Source organism: Lepisma saccharinum, chromosome 1, assembly GCF_977018435.1.
Source record: "Lepisma saccharinum chromosome 1, izLepSacc3.1, whole genome shotgun sequence".
Lineage (NCBI taxonomy): Eukaryota > Metazoa > Arthropoda > Insecta > Zygentoma > Lepismatidae > Lepisma > Lepisma saccharinum.
The window spans coordinates 170,080,810-170,105,547 of record NC_139229.1 but is presented as its reverse complement, the minus strand read 5'-3'; the positions used below and the strand labels follow the sequence as shown (position 1 = coordinate 170,105,547).

General features: G+C 38.2%; 2 protein-coding genes across 4 annotated transcripts in view; one reads left to right on the top strand and one right to left on the bottom strand.

The window, feature by feature from the left end:
- LOC146003924 (E3 ubiquitin-protein ligase RNF180-like) overlaps positions 1-11,632 on the bottom strand; it is a 116,128-nt gene extending 104,496 nt beyond the window's left edge. For 2 of the 3 annotated variants that reach the window (XM_083142441.1, XM_083142428.1), the window contains exon 1: positions 11,519-11,632. The gene's annotated coding sequence lies outside the window, so the exon portion shown is untranslated. Of the gene's footprint in view, positions 1-3,800; positions 3,886-11,518 lie in introns of those variants that run through there. The other variant, XM_083142436.1, reaches the window with a different exon arrangement.
- A 342-nt stretch (positions 11,633-11,974) lies between these two features.
- Positions 11,975-12,907, top strand: Coq9 (ubiquinone biosynthesis protein COQ9, mitochondrial). Its single transcript, XM_083142453.1, has one exon. It carries the CDS (start codon positions 12,028-12,030, stop codon positions 12,817-12,819), a length of 792 nt encoding a protein of 263 aa, XP_082998579.1. The 5' UTR covers positions 11,975-12,027; the 3' UTR covers positions 12,820-12,907.
- The last annotated feature ends 11,831 nt before the right edge of the window (positions 12,908-24,738 follow it).

The window sequence follows — 24,738 nt, the reverse complement described above, 5'->3', positions numbered from 1 at the left end:
CTTGTGTAAAATTGTACTTAAGTATTATGAAACGAACAAATAATCACTCTGCTTCTCGTTTACCTTTATTCCCGGTGTTCAAATAAAAGCCTCCCCGATGGCGTAGTGGTAATGTCGTCGCCTTGTACTCAAGAGGTTCGATACATGGTGGAGGTGCATTACGCAGTAGTTCGGATCCCACTTTAAACTGTAGGTCTAGTCCTGATTAGCCTATATGTGCATAAAAAGGACTTAAAACATCACTTCAAGTTTTTTAAAAAAATAATTTTCTTATAGTATAGTTATTTAAGTTTTAATTTCCATTGTAACACTGTTAAGCCTTGTTTCCATGTTAATAAAACATTAAAATGCTGACCAAGGAAAACTTTTATAGTATAAAAAAATATGCATAAAAACGTAACGTTTCCACACTCAATTGTGAATATTCGTCTGAAGAAGACCCTGTTAGAGGGTGGAAACGTTACGTTTTTATGTGTATATATATTTTTTATACTATAAAGTATAAAAAGTCATGATTTTAATGTTTTTTTTTTTTGATTTCCATCTTCAGTTTTCTTCCAATTGCGAATAAGAACTTTTGCAGGTTTTAAAATACCCGAAAATATTATAAACTAAAAGATAATTTGGTCTTATCGTCAATGGAACACTTTTTTGTATCAATTCGAATTCTGCAAGAAAAATACATGAAGAAACTGAAATTTACGGCCTTGTGGAAAAATTAACATTACGACTTTTAAGCATTTTTCAACAATGTTTATAATTGAAAAAATTGAAAATGTGTTTTATCTTTAATTTCCTTTTACTAATACAGTGTGTGGAAAATGGCGTTTCAACAATGAAAGCACGTAGCGTTGCGTTCTACCCAAGAATATTTTGAACGGTCACTCCATACACAAGAAAAGAATTTTGCTGGAGCAAACGAACGAAAAGAAGTCTCTGCGCAAGTAGTGACGCGAGACGGCTCTACCAATGAACACGTGAGAGGGAACGGGATTGCATGGAATGGGTGAAAGCAGCTGTAGTTACTTGCTTTCGCAGCATCGTGTACTGCTTCGCTCTGCCCACTCAATCCCCCCCCCCCACTTTCTCTGCCACTATTGCAGCCTTGCTGCAGCAGAGATAGTCGGGACAGAGTATAAAGTCTCCAATCAATGGTAGAAAGTACTGTCATACAAAATTAAGTGTACAGTCAATGCAGGCACGTATCCAGAAATTCCTTTCGAGGGGGGCTGAACAATATATTTTTAAAGGTTGTAGATATAAACTCACAAGTGTATGTTTAAGGCCAGTGGTGCCCTTTGGTGGCAAAACGCATGGGGGGGGGGCAAGGAAAGTTTACTTTCTCTCGGCAGACAAGGCCTAGCATTACGAGGCCATAATGTGGAGGCAAAAAAATGGGGAGCAACTGTCTCCCTAAATAGTAGCCACCATTTAAGGCTGCCATTTTTATCACAACGTGTTTGTCCATTTCTTCTCATCAGGCATCAAAACATCTTTGGTGTCAGTGTTTTCACGAAGCTGTTACACAATGGATGGACAATCCACTCGACAATGCGAGATTCAAACTGTGGGCTGGGAACTGGACACAGACAGTTTTCGAATATTTCTCCCTGATTCGAGCCTGAACACCACTAATGTGTCTTGTCTTCCCATGTTTGCAGATCTTATACAAGCTGAAACACACCAAATTGTGCATATTCAGGCCTAAGCACTTGCAAGTGTTCGAAATTGTCCGTCACAGCTTCCGCAGTCTTGTCATATATCGGCACGAAACAAAGGAAGTCTTCTCGAATACAGCTGGATCGAGAAACAATTAACGCACAGTGAAAACCCTTCCGTTCCCAACACATCTAATGTTTCGTCTTCCAATATGATAAAATGCTCACTCATTTATCTGCAGTGGCGTGCCCAAGGGAGTGAGTGTTGGTGGGGATCATAACCCTCCTTTGGGCAAGTATTTCTAAATAAATGAAGGTATAAAGCAGAGAAAGATGGTAAAATGAGGACTGACTACAGAAAAGAGTATACGTACTCCCCCCCTTCGAAAATCCTGGGTATGCCAGTATAGCAACGGCACAATATACCAGAGACCCTGGTTCGGGTCCTGGCAGAGCCTGAAAATTCCGCTAAAATATCTACATATGCAACATCTCCTTGCTTTCTCTTCATGACATTCATAAAATTTTCGGCTGTCCCTTTGTAGTAGTTAAGTGTTTGAGTGTGTGTCAAACCCAGTTCCTTTTTATCCCATGAAAGTCTCGGACTGCATACACGAAATTTGGCCCGAGCACAAATAAAATTACAGTTGATCTGTGCAACTTATTTATGTCTTAATAAACCGCCCCAATATCCGGTACTCATGAAATGTTCACTTTAGAGACCTTCGATCTCTTCGGCTCATGCCTCGAACTAGCACTACACTGAGGCTCCTAGTCGGCAATATCTTCAACTTTGGACACGAACTGGAACTAGAAGTAGACCCCGTAGTTTACAGGAAATTGCGTCACAAGTCCGCTTCATTTTCGAATTACTACTGTTGTACTGATCAACCGGGAAATTGAAGCCGGGTATTTATTTATGTCTTCATTATATTCTAGAATGTTCCGCAGATAAAACCTTTCGTTAATGTTACCAGTAGTTAGACTACACCTCTTATTTAAGAATGTTTCCTTTTCCGCTTTCCAAAGAATAAATAATACAAAGAATCATCCTATTCGTGGCAGGCTTTGTTGTGCATCTTCTAAATGATGACAAATCTTTACACAATGCTCGCGCTCGCTGCGACAACAACAATGAAAGCACAATAAAAGTTTAGGTGCAATATTGTCAACAAAAGGGTTATAGAACATTCTCCGTCTTGCCTCGATAATTACGCTCCTTAAATTATCGTCATATTATTCAAGAAGCCAAAAAACTAATTTATCCAGTGTAAACTGATAGATTTCCTGCGGGAGCTCAACCCCCTGATCTCCACCTTGGATACGTGCTATTATCAATAAAATGGTTATGAAACATTTTCTATCTTGCCTCCATAATTATTTCTCTCCTTAAATTATCATCGTATTTTTCAAGAAACCAAAAACCTAATTTATCTATTGTAAACTGAAAGAATGCAGGGGGGGGGGGGGTCGACACACCTCCCTGATCCCCACCTTGGATACGTGCTATTATCAATAACAGGGTTATAGAACGTTCTCCCTCTTGCCTCGATAATTATTTCTCTCTCCATCGTCACATTATTCAAGAAGCAAAAAACCTAATTTTATCAAGTGTAAACTGAAAGATTTCCTGAGGGTGGGGACCCTGGATACGTGCTATTATCAATTACAGGGTTATAGAAAAATTTACCTTGCCTCGATAATTATTTCTCTTCTTAAATTTTTGTCACATTATTTTATTTCACACACACAAGAAACCAAAAAGACCCATTTTATCAGGTGTCAACAGAATACTTTCGGGGGGGGGGGGGCTCAAGGCCCCCCTTGGATACTTGCCTGAGTCAACGCAGCATTTGCTTCAAACGAATTCACAAAATGTTTTCAATTATTTCAATTACTGTCCTCACTTCACCCGTTTCGTGTTTGAATTAACTACACTTATAATTGCATTTTCTTCTCTGCGTTCTAAATATTAAGATAAATACTGAATATAATACAACGGATTTTATATTAATATTTTGACTATTACTAACTTCCACTGATGATATATTGCTTATTTCTGTAAGAAGAACATATAACTAAAATCTCATGATTATCAATTTCCCTGATTTACTACTATTTCTTTTTAATCCACTAACTCACCTCTAACCAATATGGCTTCATCTCACATTGAGTACCCTTATCGACCAACCTGTATGTATCTGCCTTGATTACGCGGAGATCTGGCAACATGGCCCTCGGTTGCCATGGCAAACGGTGCTGCCATCTGTTATCAAAAAATTACCACAAAATTGCCTTTTGTACGGTCTTAAATTGTTCCCTACTTTTATTACAAATGATCATACATAGCATTCCCTGACATTCGCTATGAGACTCGGTGGCAAGCAGCTCTGCGTCAGCGCTTGTCTTTCCTGGTGAACGGGGTCCGCAACAGTCGCATGCTACAGTCTAGTTTTCTTTCGCTCTCCCTGCCTTCACTCCCTTTCCCTTTCTGTTGACGTTGCAGACTGATTCCAGTATAATCCTCCCTCAACAAAGGATTTATCTTGTCGAGTGTTTCTTCGGACGTTTTGCAATGAAATTTCCTGGTGTTCCTGTTCCACATAGGACCACTATATTAAACCTCGTAAAAAAGGAGCAACAGGGTCAGTTCTGAATAAAAGTGGAAAGAAAAATGGGGAAATCTCAAAAAGAAAGTATACAAAGACACAATCCGCACACCATCCGTGAGTTAAAAGAGAGTATTTTAATAGCCGACTCTAGCGACTGTCGCGGACCCATTCACTGGGAAAGACAAGTGCTGACGCCAGGCCGCTTGCTGCCGAGTCTCGTAGCGAATGTCAGAAAATAAAGAAATGTTATATGCTTCCTCTGGTAAAATTCCGATTTCCCAGAAACTTATTTCTTCAAATTTACAGAAGAAAGTACTTACGGAACTGAGTTTCTGTAGATTTTAGGAAGTTCGTCGAAGTGTTTTCTCCCTTCGTTCAATTTATCCGGCCGGTAAACCATATATTTTTCGACGTTAATGTACCAGGTGGTTATAATTAAAGTGACGGTGTTCAGAGTGGTACAGCATGGGCTGTAATGAGAGTAGCAGTCTGAAACTTCGTATATATGCTAATGAAGCAATGCGCTCGCGGAAAAAAAAAAAAAGTTTGAGCACTGCTCATAAATAAAACATGGAAATATACACTGTCAGTAAGGAAAGGATTTCAATAATTTCTCGTAATGTGAAAAATTGATGTTATTTTCGTGTAAAAAGCATAATGGCACCTTCAACTATGTTCCGCAATACATAATTGGTAAGTACGAACCATCCGAAACACAAAATATCCGATTTTAATGTGTCTCCGATACAACAGATATTTGCCATGTTTCGCAATGCAGAATACGTAAGTACGAATGTTAAAAATGACTGAATAAACAAGTTACAGACGTTTCTGGGAGATCGGAATTTTAATAACACTTGGTAAACTTTCCGTATCCAGAAAATGGATTTCTTAAAATTTACAGGAGAAATTACTTACCGAATGCAGTTTCTTTAGACTTGTGGAAGTTCGGGGAAGTGTTTTCTCGAATCGCTCATTGAATTTTGCCGGTAAATCATGTATTTTCAATATAAATGTGTGACCGATGCACGAAGGCTGTTGCATTCATATCCTTCCAGCCGGATGTTGCCTGTGTGTGATGATGTAATCCTGGTCAGTTTTATCCAAACACGTGTTTTTTATAACTGAAGAAGGTACGTTTCCACAAATGGTTTGTGGGGCTATGCAAGAATGGTGTGGGGTTACGCATTTTTTTTCTAAACCAATTTTTAACTATTCTAACCTAAACTTGACCAACCTAACCTTACCGGAAATGGTTCATGGGGCTATGTATGAAAGGTTCGTGGAGCTATGCGTCAATGGATTGTGGGGCTACGTAGGTATTTTTGGGTGGAGTGGGGGTGGAAACACTGCATGTCGACTACGGTAGTGAAACTGTGACCGCCATGGTCACTTAGCATCTTACCGAGGGGAAAAAGGGAACGAGTTTACAATACCGGACCACTCTCCAATTTCTATGAAATGTCGCCTACTCACTAATTGTGAACTCCTAAATACGAATCTGCATGTAATAATTGGCGGTCAAGTATGGAAATCTTGAAAAAAAATGAAATAAACTATGTTTTCTTAACGTAATCCTACCATAAGAACAATAGCTTCACGGAAGATGCCATTTTTCCAACATGAAGAAATCAACAGGCAAGACACGATATAGTTCTCGTAGCTAAAATATTAATTTTTCTTTGTATTTATGCTAATGGAACCTAACCTAACAGGCCTAACCTAACCTCGTAGGCATTCCTCGTCTTACGTCAGCAAGATTGTTGTGCATAAAGGAAGACCATTAACGAATTGTGAAAGAAAGATTGTTCCGAATTGCTGTGTAGGGACAATCAGCGTGGTAAATCGCAAGGTTACTTTACAATTTCTAGACGTAAATGTACAATTTTAACAAGCGACCGCCAAATATGAACTACAGTTACGTCATCAGGACACCGAAATTAGTAAGAAGGCGAAATTCTATAGAAATTGGAGAGTGGTCCGGTATTGTAAACTCATGCCCGAATATTTTCGAGACGAGACAGCATTTCCACGAGACGAGACAGGCCAAAGTCTCGTCTCGTGGGCAACACTAGATAATGTCTATTTCTTACATTTACGAGTACTTACTGTTAGGCTACTTGTTATTTCGATTCTGTAACACATTATGGCCGGCGATAGCGTACTGGTTCAGGGCGCGTTGTCAGAGTGTTTTGTTGATTTATGCAGTGTTGCAACCTCGTTCACCGGAAAATACCTACTTTCGTGCCTGGATTTGAAATTATGCTAATACGTCGCAAACCATTGACGTTAGCCTCACAAAACATTGATGTTAGCCCCAAAAACCATTGACGTTAGACCCAAAAACCATTCACGTTAGCCCAAAAAACCATTCGATTAGCCCCAAAGACCATTTTTCGTAAGGTTAGGTTAGGTGAATTTAGGTTAGGCAAGCATAGTTAAAAAAAAATAAAAAATTAAAAATACTCGACACGTCATGTTCTAGTCAAAACACGGCGAGGCTGAAACACTGACTATGGGATTGCGTCATCTTAACACACGGAACATTGTACTCTCGTGCAGAAAACAAATGGGGGCAGCAGAAACAGCGTGTCGGACAGAGATTTTTGCAGAAAACGACATGTTTTCGCATTAAAATGGATCAAAACTAGATTCACGAACTTCCACAACGCTACAGAAAATGATTTCCGTAAGTACTTTCTCCTGTAAATTTGAAGAAATCCTTTTCCCTTATACTATAATGTTACCGAAACTTGTCAGGTAGACATTCTATATCTTCCATTTAGTCATTGCAGTTAAATCAGAATTGTCGCCACAATGGGGCGATTGTGTTCATTAGACCACTATGATATTGATTGAACCCACCTACCCACCCAAATATTTTTTGTTAATATTTAAATGTCAAGCATTTCAAGAGCTTGCTGTAGTTAGCTGTAAAGCAGACATAACCACCGAAGCAAACATAACTTAATATTTCGTTATTCCTTTCGCTCACACCATCGAAAGGCTTCGGCAATGATACTGCTAAAGATCAAAATTAAAATTTAAACCAATGTTAAATTGCCATGTAGTTCCTTGTAGAATTGAACAACCCGTTCACCATCAGCTGTGGTGTCCCAACTTTCCCACCCCTTTCCTGCCTCCCACCCTCCCAAATATAGTACCCTGTTCACTTGTTGATGTTCGTAACACCAACAACACAGGGTGATTATTATGTCCCACCCCGCCCTCCACTTCCCGCTCCCCCCTCCACATGAAGTTCAAAAACTTGAATGACGGTTTACATGTCCGTACCACTCGCATCAGGGCCCACCCGTCCCACCCCAACCCAACCCACACCACTCGAGTTGTTCTATGGCAATAGGATAGTCCTATTTAAGGGACCCTTTTCAAGGATCCCTATACTCTCATCTACCAAAGAGCATACTATCCTCCCACCCACCATACCAGCAACCCACCGAATGCCACCCGCCCGTAATAATGCTCACACGGCACCCATATGATGAAATTGATTAAGGGACACACTCATAGAACGCAGAACATTCTTGGATTCGAACACTGGACCCATTGAGTCCTAGGGCACAGAGTATACCACTCTGCCACGTAGGTCGGCAGTAGAACAATGGCACGGTATGTCAGATATCCATTTTCGCATCTTGGTCGATCATCCGTTATTACCTAAAATTAATACAATATAACCTTGTTTTCATGGCTTGGCTTTCCTGTGTTTACATCCGTGTATCATTGAAATAAATAAAAAAATATGGTACAGTTCCGTATATTGGAGAAACATTTCTTTATTTTTACAGAAGAAACTACTTACGGATATGAGTTTCTCAAAGGTTTCTAACGTTGGTCGAAGGAAGGGGTAAATTTCTTATCTCCGGAAAGCAGTTGAAACTTGCTAGTTCATTTATCTTCAATATTCGTACTTACGTATTCTGCATTGAGAAACATTGTTGAAGGTGGCACTTCGCTTATTTCACGGAAATAAGCTCTATTTGCGACATATCGAGTAAGTTTTCTTCGTTTCTCTTTGCCTTCGGTAACACGCAAAATGGCGGTCACAGTTTCACTACCGTACTCGGCATGCAGTGTTTCCACCCCACTCCACCCAAAAATACCTACGTAGCTCCACAAACCATTGACGCATAGCCCCACGAACCATTCATACATAGCCCCACGAACCATTTCCAGTAAGGATAGGTTAGGTTGGGTCACGTTTAAATTAGAATAGTTTAAAATTGGTTTACAAAAAAATGCGTAGCCCCACACACCATTTGCGGAAACGTACCTTCTTCAGTTACAAAAACACATGTTTGGAAACACTGACCGTCATTGACACACAGGCAACATCCGGCTGGAAGGAAATGGATGCAACAGCTTTCGTGCATCGGTCACACATTTATATCGAAAAATAGATGATTTACAGGCAAAATTCAACTTCCACAACTATAAAGAAACTGCATTCGGTAAGTAATTTCTCCTGTAAATTTGAAGAAATCCGTTTTCCGGATATAAGAAATTTACCAAGGAAGGTTTATTATTTCTAATATTTCGCCATGCAATACAATTGGTCTGCTAGCTTCCATTTATATCATCGCCGTTAACGAAGAATGCAGTTAAATCAGTAGTGTCGACTCAATGGGGCGATGGTGTTCATTACACCATTATGATATTGATTGAACCCGCATACCCACCCAAATATTTTTTGTTAATATTTAAATGTCAAGCATTTCAAGAGCTTGCTGTAGTTAGCTGTAAAGCAGACATAACCACCGAAGTATACATAATATTTTGTTCATCCTTTCGCCCACACCATCGAAAGGTATCAGCAATGATACTGCTAAGGATCAAAATTAAAATTTAAACCAATGTTAAATTGCCATGTACCATGTAGTTCCTTGTGGAATTGAACAACCCGTTCACCACCAACTGTGGTATCCAATCTTAATTCTAATTGCTATGGAAAGAGTAGAATCCTGTATCGCACATGGTCATGTGCTCTACAGATGAAGGAAATGTAATTAAAATCCATACAAATTAATTGTAATCCATTACTGCTTTAGATATGCTTCACTAACAAGAGAAATAGAAATAGGAAAAAGCAACAACATGCAATTTCTTCCAATCAAGTAGTATTTTTTAAAATGCAAAGTAGCATAAACCGTATGAACGGAACGGAAGAATGAGTTATTGTAGAAAATTGTTAGCACACAATGTTAATTGGATATTGTCCATTGTCTGGTGCTTTAAACTAATATTATCCTAAAACTACTTTTTGCGAGCGCAATTAACCCTTAGTCTTCAAGTGAACAAATTTCATTTTCAGTGGTGGGAATCGAACCTACGGCAGACCTGTAGACCAGACATTATTAAAAATCCACTGCTCTAACCAACTACCCATCGGCGCCCCCCAGAATTCTGTTCTATTTTTTGCTCCATTTATGCTACTGATACTAATTTGTGAGGAGGGAAGTACATATTAGTTGAATTCTACACTGGGACATTGGATATTGTCCATGTGAGCTAATGTAGAATCATTGCCACTAACATTCAGAAAATTACTAGAAAATTATTACCTTGAATTTTCTGTGAACAGAATGATCATCCACTAACAATATGTACCATTGAACTGGTGTAAAATTGTTCCAAACATGGAAAATATAAGGAAGAGCTACATTGAAGGGTCGAAGTGCCGTGACCATATGAATGATTTATTTATGGGGTGCTGCTTATAAATACCCTGTAAGGTTGTTTATTTGTTGTTGTTTCCATGATATGGTTTCTAAGTACAAAAAGCAGCCAAACAAATGTGGAATTGTTATGTCAGATTAACATATGTAAACATTGGATTACAACAACAATAACTCCTATGACAAATCAGTGTTTCTTACAGATACAAACATTGTATTTCAAAACAACAAATAACTCCTATGACAACTAAGTCTGTGCTGCAATTTTGTGTAGCTGGTGTCTTGTTCTACCTCTGTGCGGTAACCGCTTTGCCATTGAGGGTCAAATATATCACCTGGAATTACAGTTACAAAAGTAGACAAGAATGCCACTCTATTTACAATCTTCCAATGGACCTAGTGGCAAACTATTGTTGGTGGCAGCACCAGAGGTGGTCACCCTCTTGAGGGCAGACCTCACCCTCACCTTCCGAAGACGGAACGAGTTTACAATACCGGACCACTCTCCAATTTCTATGAAATGTCGCCTACTCACTAATTGTGAACTCCTAAACACGAATCTGCATGTAATAATTGGCGGTCAAGTATGGAAATCGAGGAAAAAACGAAATAAACTATGTTTTCTTAACGTAACCCTACCATAATAGCTCCACGGAAGATGCCATTTTTCCAACATGAAGAAATCAACAGGCAAGACACGATATAGTTCTCGTAGCTAAAATATTAATTTTTCTTTGTATTTATGCTAATGGAACCTAACCTAACAGGCCTAACCTAACCTCGTAGGCATTCCTCGTCTTACGTCAGCAAGATTGTTGTGCATAAAGGAAGACCATTAACGAATTGCGAAAGAAAGATTGTTCCGAATTGCTGTGTAGGGACAATCAGCGTGGTAAATCGCAAGGTTATTTTACAATTTCTAGACGTAAATGTACAATTTTAACAAGCGACCGCCAAATATGAACTACAGTTACGTCATCAGGACACCGAAATTAGTAAGTAGGCGAAATTCTATAGAAATTGGAGAGTGGTCCGGTATTGTAAACTCATGCCGGAAAAAGAAACGAACAAAACTTACTTCATGCGTCGAAAATATACATTATTTCCGTGAAAAAAGCGAAATGCTACCTTCAGCAATGTTTCAATGCAGAATACATAAGTAAGAATAAATAGCGAGTTTCAGGCGTTTTCCGGATACGGAAAGTTTACCAAAATTTTTGTATTAGGCTAGAAAACACCAATGCCTTAGATCTGTCAAACTATTTGAGAGGGGGGGGGGGTACAATTTGGATCCCGGATTATTGGGGGGTACTGTACACCTTCAAAAATTTGGGGGGTACAATGTGTACTCTTTGTGTACATCAAATATAAAACACCTTGAATGACCGTCTTTGACTAGCTATTTCATTTCATTATTATCGGTATGGATATTCTTTACACATTACAAAGCACGTAAACGGAACATACCGACGGCCAAAATACACCAGCAACTCGTTGTCAAGAAACAAGCGAATGACATTATCTATTACTCAATTCTCTAATATAAACCGACCTTATCTGGTTCGATGGAGTTGATTTCTTAATTCTCTTCAGGTGCAATACTGTGATGTTTGAAAGGAAACAAACACTTTACAGTAAGTCGAAGAGTAATATACGTACGAAGATTACCACAGATTATATTAGTACATAATCTGTGGACATAACGTTCCTGGTCCAGAGGGAAAATTTCCCTTTCGAACTAAAAATTCCCTCTTTCAAAACAAACAATAGAACACTTATTGAGGGTTTATCCAGATATTTCGATCTAAAAGAGTATAGAAATGATTTTAGGGAGTGTGGAGGACGTGCGGTCTAAGGCAAGGCTTTGAGATCGGGCTACGGGACGCGCCAGCCTCTTGGGGGGAAAAACAGAACGTTGTAACCAAAAAATGCAGTGCCTGACAAATAATCTGCGAGACCAAGGAATCTGTGTGAATGTGTTTACATTTATGCTGTGGTTGGACGGAAATACCTTTTTTTTTTTGAGTCAGTATATCTTGAACCTATATTGACAGGATAAAAATGATCAAGTTAGTGCAAAGAAGATTTTTATTTGGTCAAAGAAGACTGAATATTGCACGCGACAGATGTACAGGGACAAATGTTAACAATGCTGATTGTGAAAATTCCAACCAAGCAGGGTCGCTGTCGTGTGGTGAACGAGAAGATATAAAGCAGAAAATTCTGGCTAGCTCCCTACCATTCGTGCATGTACATGGATGGACCAAGGAAGCAATAAGTGCTGGGGCAGAATCGGTGGGGTATCCTGGTATTGCTCACGGGTTGTTTCCTAACGGTGGAATAGAACTTGTACATCATTTCAACGAAACTTGTAACTACGAACTGTCCGCAGAATTAAAGAAACAGTCAGAAGAAAAAGGCGAATATTTCAAATCGATTCGAGATGCAGTTGAGAAGAGACTTAAAATGATTGTTCCATACTTGAATAAGTGGCCACAAGCCATAGGGTTGATGGCTTTACCACAGAACGCACCCTCTTCCATGAAGAATTTAGCAGTAATGCTGGACGATATATGTTACTATGCTGGTGACAGATCAGTTGATTTCTCGTGGTATAGCCGAAGAATGTCTGTGGGAATAGTTTATCAGACAACACAGCTCTGCCTTATACAAGATAAGTCAGTTGATTTTATAGAAACTTGGCACTTCCTCGACAGACGAGTAGAAGACCTACGGAACTGTGAAAGTTTTTCAAAACAAGCTAAACATGTACCTGCAGAAACGGCTCAAATGTTAGGTGGTGGCTTCATTACACTTCAAAACATGTTGGGACTGAATGTGTGGAATAGGTGATTGCCAATGCATTGAAATTATAACATGTTGAAGCACAAAATGTAAAAGAGCAACAGGTAGTTCTTGTATTGAATAAAATATATTCTTGCAGTCTTGAGTTTTAAAATGTTAATTTAACCTGTTTATCCCTGCTGGTTCCAAAAATGGAACACCATCTACATAATTCTTAAAAATGTATTTAAATTTTTTGATGGCTTGCATAAGATCAAGTGTCAGTGTTACTATTCGTGTGAACAAATCCTGATTTAAAGCTGTGGTGTACTAGGGCTCTGTTCGAAATAGGAAAATTTAAAATAATGTCTCTGCATACCTTTGAGCTCAAGTTTAACACTGCAGCGATTGCACAGTTCACAATATTTATCTACTAATTTACATTTGCATGCTACTGCTGTTTGGCCACACTGTTGAAGTTTTCCTTCCAGTTTATCTTCTTGGAATATCTAGGAACTCTGTTCTTTCAGCATTAATAGTGACAAGGGCTGTTCTTTCAGCATTAATAGTGACAAGGGCTAGACAAAATGACTTGTTTCTCTTTCCCGAGGGGGGGGGGTTGCTCCCCCCTACCCCTAAAAATAATTCAGGTTCCAGGTTTTTTTTTCTTTTTTTAAAGAAAGCCATGAATCCAACTAATTTAAGCTATGAAGTCTGATCTTAAAACATTTAAGTTATTAATTAATACAAGACTGGATTAAAAGTAATTAATTATCGAGAGTGGCCTTCCTACAAAAGGCTTAATTGGTAACAACACAAAAATAGAAAGCAGGCTTAATTCAGGAAATGCATGTTACTTTTCTCTTCGTAAACTTTTGTCGTCTTGTTTAATATCTAAGAAACTAAAAGTTAAAATATACAAAACAGTAATTTTGCTTGTAATATTATATGGACGCAAAACTTGGTCCCTTACATTGAAAGAGGAACAAATTTAGAGTATTTGAAAATATGATCCTTAGGAAGTTATTTGGGCCTAAAGGGCATGAGGAGACGAGCGAGTGGAGAAGATTACATAATTTAGAAGTACGTAATTTGTATTCGTGTCCAGATATTATGAGAATTATTAAATCAAGAAGACTTAGGTGGGCAGGCCATGTGGCACGAATGGGAGAGGAGTTTGCAGGATTCATGTTGGGAAACCTTGTGTTAAGAGACCAGTTGGAAAACTAAGATGGAGGGATAATATTGAGATGGAACTGAAGGAACTTGGTAGAGATGGAAAATAGTATATAGATCTTGCTCAGGATAGGGACAGATGGAAGATGTGTGTTGCTGCAGCCATGAACCTTCAGGTTTAAGAAGGCTAGAGAGTTAGTTAGTTATGAATAACAATACTACATTCTAATGTATGGCTGACACTTTTATCATATCTTTTTACAGGTTTTAACATCCGGCTAGCAACAAATGTGTAAAATTTTTATTATTCTGATTTAATGATAACTTAAAACAGAAAACCCAAATTGTACTCATTATTTTAAAAAAAAAAAGTGATTGAATTTTCTGCAACGGAACTTGAAATATTAAAAAATAATAGAATTGAATTTGTAAATTCAGGTGCTATGGCAACTGGGCACCCTGTATTTTTCTACCAGTTAGTGACTATATCAACTATTGACACTAGCATTTTCGGGCACACAGTATTTTCATCTATATACGTAAGAGTTCTGTACCTAAATAAAATACCTGCATACTTCACCTTTTTAATTTGCTTTCTCTGACTTTCCCTACATTGAAGAAGATAAGCCTTCCTTTATATTGAGTTGTCTGAAATTGGGTACTTGCCAAGTTTGAGGGTTGTAAGGGATGTCAGATCTTCAGAAATTCCAAATGCCACTTAATTAGGGCAATCAAATTGGACAACTGGTTGGTGACTTCAACTTAGACAAAATGTATATACATATACAGTTTTATACAATGACCTTGTTCAAAACTATCAGTTCCCGAAGTGATTTCTAGCTACTCTGCAAATGTTTCCAGCACAGGATTTGTTTTTGTACCTCCCACGTTTTTCAAAAACCTCCTTGCCCCCTCTCTACAATACCCAGCACCAATATTTAATGTGCATCACCATCTCCCCCACTTCATGCGCCGGTGTTACCAGAATATAAGCAAGTGCTACGTGCCTTCGCGTGCGAGGCCCCACGTTGTGAGTGCCACTTATGCTACGTCCCTACGTGTGTGTCACACTTTAGGAGCACAGCTTCTGTATTCCAGAGCTAATCTCGAGGGTTATGCTTTCTTTTCTTTGGAATGTAAATCAGAAAACAGAGATATATATGCCAATGGATATAAGAATGAGAATATATATTCTGAAGCCTTCACAATTACAAATATTATATGCTTAAATTCTCAATACAAAATTATATTCTTCTTCTAGGAAAAAGGTTGGCTTCTTCTTCTATGACAGGATTAAATACTACTTCTGTTCTGTAGAAAAGATCATCTGTTTCTTCTATTCTTCTGTAGAAGGGGGTCATCTATTTCTTCTATCGACTAAATATTTATTCTTCTGTAGAAGGGATCATCTATTTCTTCTATTCTTCTATAGAAGGATCATCAATTTCTTCTATCGATTAAATATTTATTCTATTCTTCTGTAGAACTCTTTTCCGAGCGTTTCCCCTTTTCTTCAACCTGAAGCCTGAATTTGGCTAACAAAACTCTCATGTATTTTGGGGCGACAAATCTGGATATAGCGCCACCTAAATAACGACCAAAAGGAGAACCCAGGATCGCTAATGTAAGAGCGCTACCTATGGCCAAGTGAGACTAAAGTCATCTAGCGCAACAGTAGTGCTTTTGGGCGACAAATATCAATATAGCGCCACCAAGAAGAAACAACCAAAAACCTAAAGAGGCGTTCCTCCTCACCAGAGATAAAAGACACGGATTTGAATCGACATCTTGACTTCCTTACTCTCTTATATGTCTAATTCATGAGTAATTCGGTTCCCGGACGGAATTGAAATTCATTCTGGAAAAAAGGTTCCTGGACCAAATTTAAATTCATCCGGGAAAAAGGTTCCTGGACCATATTTAAATTGATCCGAAAAAAGGTTCCTGGACCGAATTGAAATTATTTAAATATGAAAAGGTTATGCACTGTATGTTTGCTGATTTTCTCTCCCAGTCCGGGATTGAATTGATTTACAATTACAGACCAGGCTTGACCGATTAAAAGTTGCCTTCTAAAAATGTGCATGAGTACGTTTAACATTGGAATGTCACACTGCTGTTGTAGAAAACGTAGCGCAGGGAATAAATCAAAATGCTGTTGTTCACTCGTGGGCCAGATTCAAAAACCCCCTTGTCGAAGAGTTACTGTACATAACGCAATGGACTACATGGCGTCACATTGAGTTCAAACTAACCCGTCACGTGTTGCTCTGACATCCGATCCAGGAATCGCAGCCATTAGGAGCCATCATAGAGGTAACGTGAGGCTCCTGTGTTCCCAGCAGATATTACAACAGGGAACGGCAGTGCTGCTACAACCAAGAGAAGGAACGCGTGCGGGAGAATGGGGCTATATGGAGTGGTAACGTGACTGCAGCGTTTGAGTTTCGCCCATTTCTACCTTGTACCTTAGATTCTTGAGACAACCAGCACATGGATTAGTCTTTCATGCTCACAAGTGGATAATTGTTTATCGTCAGGTCAGTTTTTGTTCCAAGTTGCGTATTGTTTGATTTCAATACGGAACTTGGACCCTATTTAAACTGATTCGGAAAAAAAAAACTTCCTGGACTGTGTTTAAATTGATCCTGGAATAAAGGTTCCTGGACAGAATTTAAATTGGTTCAGAAAAAAAGTTCCTGGACCGTATTTAAATTCATCCAGAAAAAAGGTTCCTGGACCATATTTAAATTCATTCAGAAAAAAGGTTCCTGGACCATATTTAAATTGATCCTGGAATAAAGGTTCCCAGACCATATTTAAATTCATCCAGAAAAAAGGTTCTTGGACCATATTTAAATTCATTCAGAAAAAAGGTTCCTGGACCATATTTAAATTGATTCTGGAATAAAGGTTCCTGGACCATATTTAAATTGATCGGGAAAAAAGGTTCCTGGACTGAATTGAAATACTTTACAGATAAAAAGGTTCTTTATGGTCCAGAATCCATTCACGCTTGCTGATTCTCTCTCCTGGACCAGAATTGAATTTATCCAAAATTCCTGGACCTTTAACAACCCTCCATTAATCATTATAATTCCTCTATTATTTTATATTTCTTATCCTATATTTACAATAGTTTAATCTGTACTCATTATCTTTCATTTGTTTTGCATAATATAATCACTTTCTGTCTCCTCTAATTTTGTCAATCAACTTACTTTCCACCTTTCCATCGTGCTGCCATCTATTGTTGATTCCGCCAACTAATTCTCCTTATGTTGATAATTGAGTTCGGCCGTTCAGGCATGTAACAAAGTAAAAGAAGAACAACGTTAAGAATAATAATTAAAATCAATTATAATTTGCAGTATGTTCTCAGCAGATAAAATTGTACTTTAAAATTACTAATTCTGCTTGAAAAAATATCATCCTTATAAACATTATTCTAAATAACATTTACAAAATTCGAACAACTCGTGATTTTCAACTTTTTAACAATTTCTCATTTTCCCAATTTTGTAACATTTATAAAACATGACTGACATTTCAGAATGAAAATAATTAGAATTTAACTTTTCTTACTTATAACGAAGCAAAATCGTCAATTAATGTATCATTGTCAATTTTTTGTGAAACATTTGTGTGCAATTACCACAATAGGTCACAAAAGTTCATTTTGCTAGAAATTTTAATTGGAAAATCCTTGATAATTGTTTGGTTAAAAGAGTGCAAATTGTTTTTCCCATTGGTAAACAATTGTGCACGCAATTGGGGAATTTTTCAAATTAACACAATCGTTAGCACAAGTTCTTGTTCGATTTGTTAAGTCCACTTTATGCACAGATCGGCTAATAGGGACCACCTCCAGTTTATAAAGTGGGATCTGAACAACAGTGCAATGTGCCTTGAACCTGGCACCACTTCATTACAAGGTAAGGACGTTACCACTACCATAATGACTTAATGACTATGCCATAGGGAAGGCCCATACAAGTTTTTTTATGCCAGAATATGCCTTTCCATGGAAAGCACAATTTCATTAAAAATAATATTGATAGTTTAGTTTGTGAAACTTTAAGTATTTATGTACACACGATAGAACAAGTTCAAAAGAAATAAAATGATCTGACCCTTTGGAGGTCATAGAGCACATTCAGAGGGGATGCTTTTCTAGGCATGCAATTCTAATATTAGTTATCACTTGGTGATGTTTTTGTATAGATTGATTTCATTTTTAAAAAATCATTAGACAGTGATGCGTAGGGCCCGGGACTTATGTCCTATAAAACTGTAAAATATGTATGTAATTATGTCATAAAAATTAAAAAGATGTCAGAATAATGCAGGAACATGCACAACTGTACTTTCGAATTTCCCATTGTATGAAAAGCAGTATCTCCCAGGGACAATCTACTAAGAATGTAGTTGAAAAATACTGAAAATATCGTGAGGTTTCACTGCAATTATCCTGTTCCATTTGGGTCATTTCACGTCAGATCAACAAGGGCCTCCAGATTATAGTTTTGGATTTGGATGAAATTTGGCATGGTGGTTTAATCATGTTTGGAAGGCTTGTATTTCAAACATTAGGTTCCTCCTAGGAATAGTTCTGAAGTTATAGCCTGTGGAAGAAGGTGATGCCCAACAGAAAAAGTGACCCAAATCTGAGAAAGGAAGCTCAGAGCTAACTTCAGGACTCAATAACTTTGGAACTATTGATCACAGCCTAGTGATGTTTACAAACCAAACAAACCTCCAACCAAGGAATACGTGTATTGCATCAACATACCCTAAGCTTGTTTACGTTAGCAAATAATATACCCCAACATATGTCTCAAAAAGCCTTCCATGTCAAAAAATGCATATTTTGTGTGCCTGCTGTTACAATTGCAATCCAACCAGGAAGGTGACATTAATTTTCCTAGTAAACCTGATGTGAGCTCACATTATGTTGTCTCCATATATATCACCCAATCCATATTATATGTGGCTGAATATGCAAGAAATTGAAGAATCACCGAAAAATGGTGGATTTTTGAAATGGTGTAGCACAAAAGAGACAAAAGTGTGGGGCGTTACCCCCACACCCCCTATACGCCTTCATGGTGTGGTGCTATGCACAGGGGAGCACTTTATCTTTACTTTTACAAAAGAGACAAGTGATATCCAAGCCAAGTTGAATATGCTACATAATCAGCGTATGTGTCTCAAAATTTCAACTTGTTATTGCAAGGCACTAGTGCACAGTAAAGGTTGACCCTGAAATGCCAATCACGTATTCAATGGGAAGGTTAAAATTGCTCAAGGTTTGAAATAAAGATTTATATCTCCGCAACTAGGAATGCTAGAGTTACAAATTATAGCTAGTTTCTTTCAGTATAGTCTACGCTACATGCCTATTATTGAAATGAAATAAAAAAAATCACTCACCAAGTAGAAGACGACGAAAGTTGAAATATCCCTCTCTCGCTCTCTCTCTTTCTTTTTATACAAAATTTCAATTTCGTCAGACCCCCATGTAGGCAACGCCAGGACATGAGGGTTCAAAACAGTACCTACATATTCCTCGATATGTATTTCATTTTCGTAGCAAAAATTGCGCACTTTCTGATGATACATTCTTATAATAATATTTTCTAATGTAATAGCGTAATAGCCTTGTTTTTTTAATGGAAACCTCCAAATTCAAATTATGTCTCGTTTTCTTCAATACACACAGTAGCGAAGCGTAGTCTTACGAAGGAGGCAAGCAATGTTTCAGTACAACAAAACATGTAGTACAATGGCACGCCAAGAGGGGGATTAAAGGTTTATAGCCTCATTGGCCCGGTCGCTGGATTTGTCAAAATATCATAATAAAGTGACGGTTCTAAAAATAAACCATATGATCCTCAAACGTCACATTTACTTTCGAAATTCCAGGTAACGTTATTCGTATGGTAGTAAACGTCTTACATATGCGAACTTTCCGCATACGACTAAAGGGGTACGTATTTTCTTATTTATATATTAGTACTTTTATTTGTTCATAATTTTTTAATGTGGACAAACGGTGACCAAACGGATTTAGGTAAAATAACTCATTTATTTAATTTACACTGCGTGATTGTAATTTAGGATTTGTGGGCACCCTAAAAATCGCATTCGGAGTCAAACATTAAAATAAAAAGTTAAACACAAACTTTAAAAAATCCATTTCAAACAAAAGAAACACATGCATAGACGATGTACTCACCACAAAGAATTCCAAACTCCTTTGCATATATAGGAAATTTCCCGCTATCGAACAATTCAACAAATCTTAGGGCTTCAAGGTTCTCAAAACGTGAATACACTCCCATGCTCTTTCCACAACTGGAAAGCATCCACGCAAGATCACTTTGGAAATCTCTGAAACGACCGAAAGTGATACCAACCTATTTCCTTCATTTTAACCCTCATGGGAAGGAAAGATATATCAGTATGGAGATAGAAATTAAGCGGTGGAATCAGAATCATTACAGCAGAAAGAGTATATACATAATATTTAAGTAATAAAGTGTCATACAGAGGCGGGGCCGGGGCCGGGGGAGGGTTGCCCCCCCTTTGGCCCAGTATTCCTAAGAAAAGGAAAGTCAAAGGCAGGAAAAGATGACAAAATGAGGAGACTACTACAAAAAATCCTGGGAGCACCACTTGTGTCATAATAATAAAACTTAAAACATGTTCTTGTGTTCATAATGTGTACAATGTATACGATTTAATTGTGCTGTGTAAATATCAATAGAGAGTTCTTTTTAGATAGCTTTATTTTCACCCCAAGTTTTATTCAAAAGCAGTCAATTTATTGAATGTGGTTGTAAAATTTGTGAAACAGCTCACTTGAATTACTGTGTAAATAATTTGGCAGTTGCAAACACTGGTGCGGTCAACACTTTTGACGTAATTTGAGCTGGACCGAGCTGGACACAGGGTACAGACCAAGGTCCGTCGAATCTTCCCTCCCTCCCTGGGGAAACTCTTCACGGGGGTGCAGACATTTCACTTCCTGAAACACAAGCCCCCGCCCTTTACCATCTCGCCCGAACTCCCAATATCCATTTTTTTTACGCGTTTTACAATTCGCGAAATCTAAAATAAATTGTAATATAAAATGATATATATATATGGAATTTAGAACAATGATAATAACTTATTTTAGTTATTTTATGACTAAGAAATATTTTTATATTCGCGATCTTATTTACGTGTTCATGAAGACAAATATTCTTTACTCCTAGTTTTTGGTGGCAATACTATATCCTTCTGCTTTCGGTTGAGCTCGGCTATTTTCGGGAATAACGCAAGCTCAGCAAGCAGAGCTTTTGGTATAAGCGTTGTGGACGGGTTCCACTCGAATTTTAAGCTTCGCCATGTGACTCCTTCGGGTGCGTTATTTTCCCGCAGAGCAGCCGCAAGCATTGAGGCTGGTGCTTGCTACAGAGCTGCTGAGGGAGTTTGCGGCCGTAATTTTTCGCGAAATCGAGTGCGATGGAAACGAAATAAGGCTAAAACATTAAGTACATTAAATGATATTCGTATAATGCAAGCAGTGCTTGCATTGCTTGTACTATATCTTCGCCTCTGAATACACACTAGACTATACTCTTATGGTTGAATAAACTTAATTTTCATTTATAAAGTAGAAGAAAAGACAAACTTAAAATAAAAGTATATTTCATGAGGCCCTATGTAGGCTATGCCTTAACGTGGTGGTTTAAAACTGAACCTGCATATTGCTGGATATGTATTTCACTCTTGTCGCAAGAATTTTTTACACAAAGATACAAAGAATTTTATTTCCTAAACAGTATACAATATATGGTTACATAGAACGATTATTATTTTTTTTTTTTTATGTATACGGATAAAAGTAGTCAAGCTACTTTCGGAGGTATGTGCTTATGCCCTGGTACCTGAAAATTAACCCAGGGTGTCAGTTCCGTGAATTTTTTACGGATTCCCCCGCTTTTCTTTGATTCATCCTTGATTTCCATTATTTTTTTAATTACAATAATTCACTGTGACATTGGCAAGAACGTCCCAGTGTGAAGAACCAAATTTGTTCGGTTTTCCTGAACAAAGTTGGTTTCACATCATTCTACAAGGTAAGATGATTAAGATAAAGGTTAGAAATAGTAGGAAGTAAATAAGTGTTAGTGTTTAACATTAATATTATTTATGATCACAGATACGAAATTACATAAGTGTGTAATTAGGTGGGTAATGTTTTCTTAGGATAAGTTTTATTGTGTGTCGTGTGCATTAGTGTTGATGGATGAGATGAGGAATGGACATTATGTTACAATGGACAATGTTATGTTACAAATGGACAATGTTAAGCAGGGTCTATGTTCTAGTATGTTATGTTTGAGATAGTGAGAGTATTATTGGCTTTGAGATGTACGTATTAATAGTAGGAAGAGATATGAAAGAACGAGTGGTACCTGATGCAAGGAGACTTGCGGGAGACCAGCAAGAGTTGGTCGGACTGGGATGAACATCGGTACGACGGTTGGTACCCGGGACATCATCAGGAAGGGAAGAAGTAGGGAGGGATTTCCTGGGAAGTATCGGGTACATTAGTACGTTCGGTAGTGGAAATATAGAGAATTGTCAAGAATCAGTGAGAGAAGTTTGCAGTGTGTTTAGTAACGAGAATAAAGAAGGGGGTGTAAGATTACAATTTAAGAAAGAAACGAAAAAGAAGAATCTTGGTTAAATTCGGTTGGTTCCTAGGTCGAATCCTTGCAGTGTTATCCTTTGCCTTTCTCCGGGGAGACGTAACCTTTTTTCGTTTTGGCGTATCACTGTCTTCTGTATTAGTGTCTCCTTCTTGATGTTCCTGTGGGAGGTTCTGCTTCATTATCCTCTTGGTGATCTTAGTCCTAAGGAGGGATGTCCTGTTGTTGAGTTTGTCGAAGGTGGATTCTTTGTGATCTTCTGGGGGGTATATTACATTCCGGAGGTAGGGGTTGAATGGGGAGGTGAGTGATGCCGGATTTGAAGAGGGAATGTTCCTCTTTCGACACCAGGTTTGTTAAGTTGTTTAGTGACGTAAAGTGCTCGGGATTTCTTATTAACTGGTACGTGTTGAAGTTTGGTAGCTTTTGTCTTAAATCTTCGATTTGTTTGTTTGATGTCTGGCAAAAGAAGGCTTTATGTTCCGGTGTGTCCGTCTCGGTTTTATATTTCAGGCATTTATCAGTCTGTCTGAGGTTGTGCTTATTTAGGTGTTGACCGTAGGGACCGTGTCCCGTTAGGAAATGTATGAGACCTCTCGTGGGATGGAAATGGTCCATCGAAAGTCGTTCTTTTATGTTTGGAAGGAAGCTGTGAAGTCTCCTTCCTTGCGTGGCTTGTGTCCATTCCTGTTGCCAGACGCTAAACAAGTGGTTGTAAATTTCTGGTACCGTGGCAGGGCGTATTCCAATTAGTTTATAGATTTCGTCCTCTTGTCCATTTCTAAAGTAATACTTTGATGCTCTAGTTTTAATAACGATTTCAATAGGCTGTAGGCCCGCAATCATGAGAAGAGCCAGGGTTGAGGTTGTTCTGAATGCACCCGTTAGGCGAAGTATCACTTTGCGTTGTGAAGATCTCAATCTGTTTTTAATGTACTGTTTACTGGTTTCCATGGCCCACAGGGGCGAGCCATAGGAAATAATAGAATTATATATGGTAATGAGATATGTTTTTATGTGTGATAGTGGAAGGTTGTAGTTTGCTGAACTCAATGTGGCTAGACTGTTTATAGTTGTTTCGGCCTGGGTTGTTGCCAGGGCTATGTGTCTGTTAAAAAACATCTTCTCTTGAAGAGTAATGCCAAGGTATTTAGCTTCTCTTACTCTTTTTAAATTTCTTTCTCTGAGTTTGATTTGAGGGTTTCTTTGTAACTTCCCCTTAAGGATAATATAATGAGTCTTTTCCGAAGCTATTTTGAGTTTAGCATGATCACACCAATTGGATAACATATTGATTGCAGTGGATGCTTTATCTTCGATTTCCCTTCTTGAGTTACCAGAAGTGAGCATGATAATGTCATCCGCATAAGCTATGATCTGGTCTATGTCTGGATGGTCTTGTAGTTTCATAAGCGCAGGCTCCAAGTTAGTATTCCAAAGCTCGGGTCCCAGAATGGAACCCTGAGGACAACCTTTTGACGTGATCTTACTCATTTGTAGATCCGGATATTTGATGCTAATTTTTCTGTTAGAGAAATAACTTTTCAGAAGTAGGAAGAGTGTACCTGGGCAGTTCATATTTTTAAGTGTTTGAAAAAGGCTGGGCCACCACAAGTTGTCAAATGCCCCGGCGATGTCCACCATGATTCCAACCATGTACTTGTTTGGAGTGTTTTGTGTTGTAGACGATAGAAGGCGTAATGCATCGTCAGTGCATTTACCTTTCGTGAACCCAAATTGTATCCCTGATATGGGTTTGAGCAGGCGAAATTCTTTGAGTCTTTTTAGGATAAGTTTCTCGAAGAGTTTTCCCAAAACGTTGAGAAGGCATATTGGTCTGTATGAATTGACCCTGGTTTCATCTTTATTTGGATGTTTCTTGATGATTATTAAGTTTGCTTCCTTCCAGGTTTCTGGGAATATCTTCTGAACAAGGCACTCATTAAATAGTTGAGTAATGTAAGGCGTAAGTACTGGGGTGATTTCTTGTATTATCTCCACAGGAATTCCGTCTGGTCCCGGGGACTTCTTCATTTTCATGCTGCTTATTTCGTTTTCTACTTCCTGGGTAGTGAAAGGTAATATTGGTGATTCTGGATATGGCTGG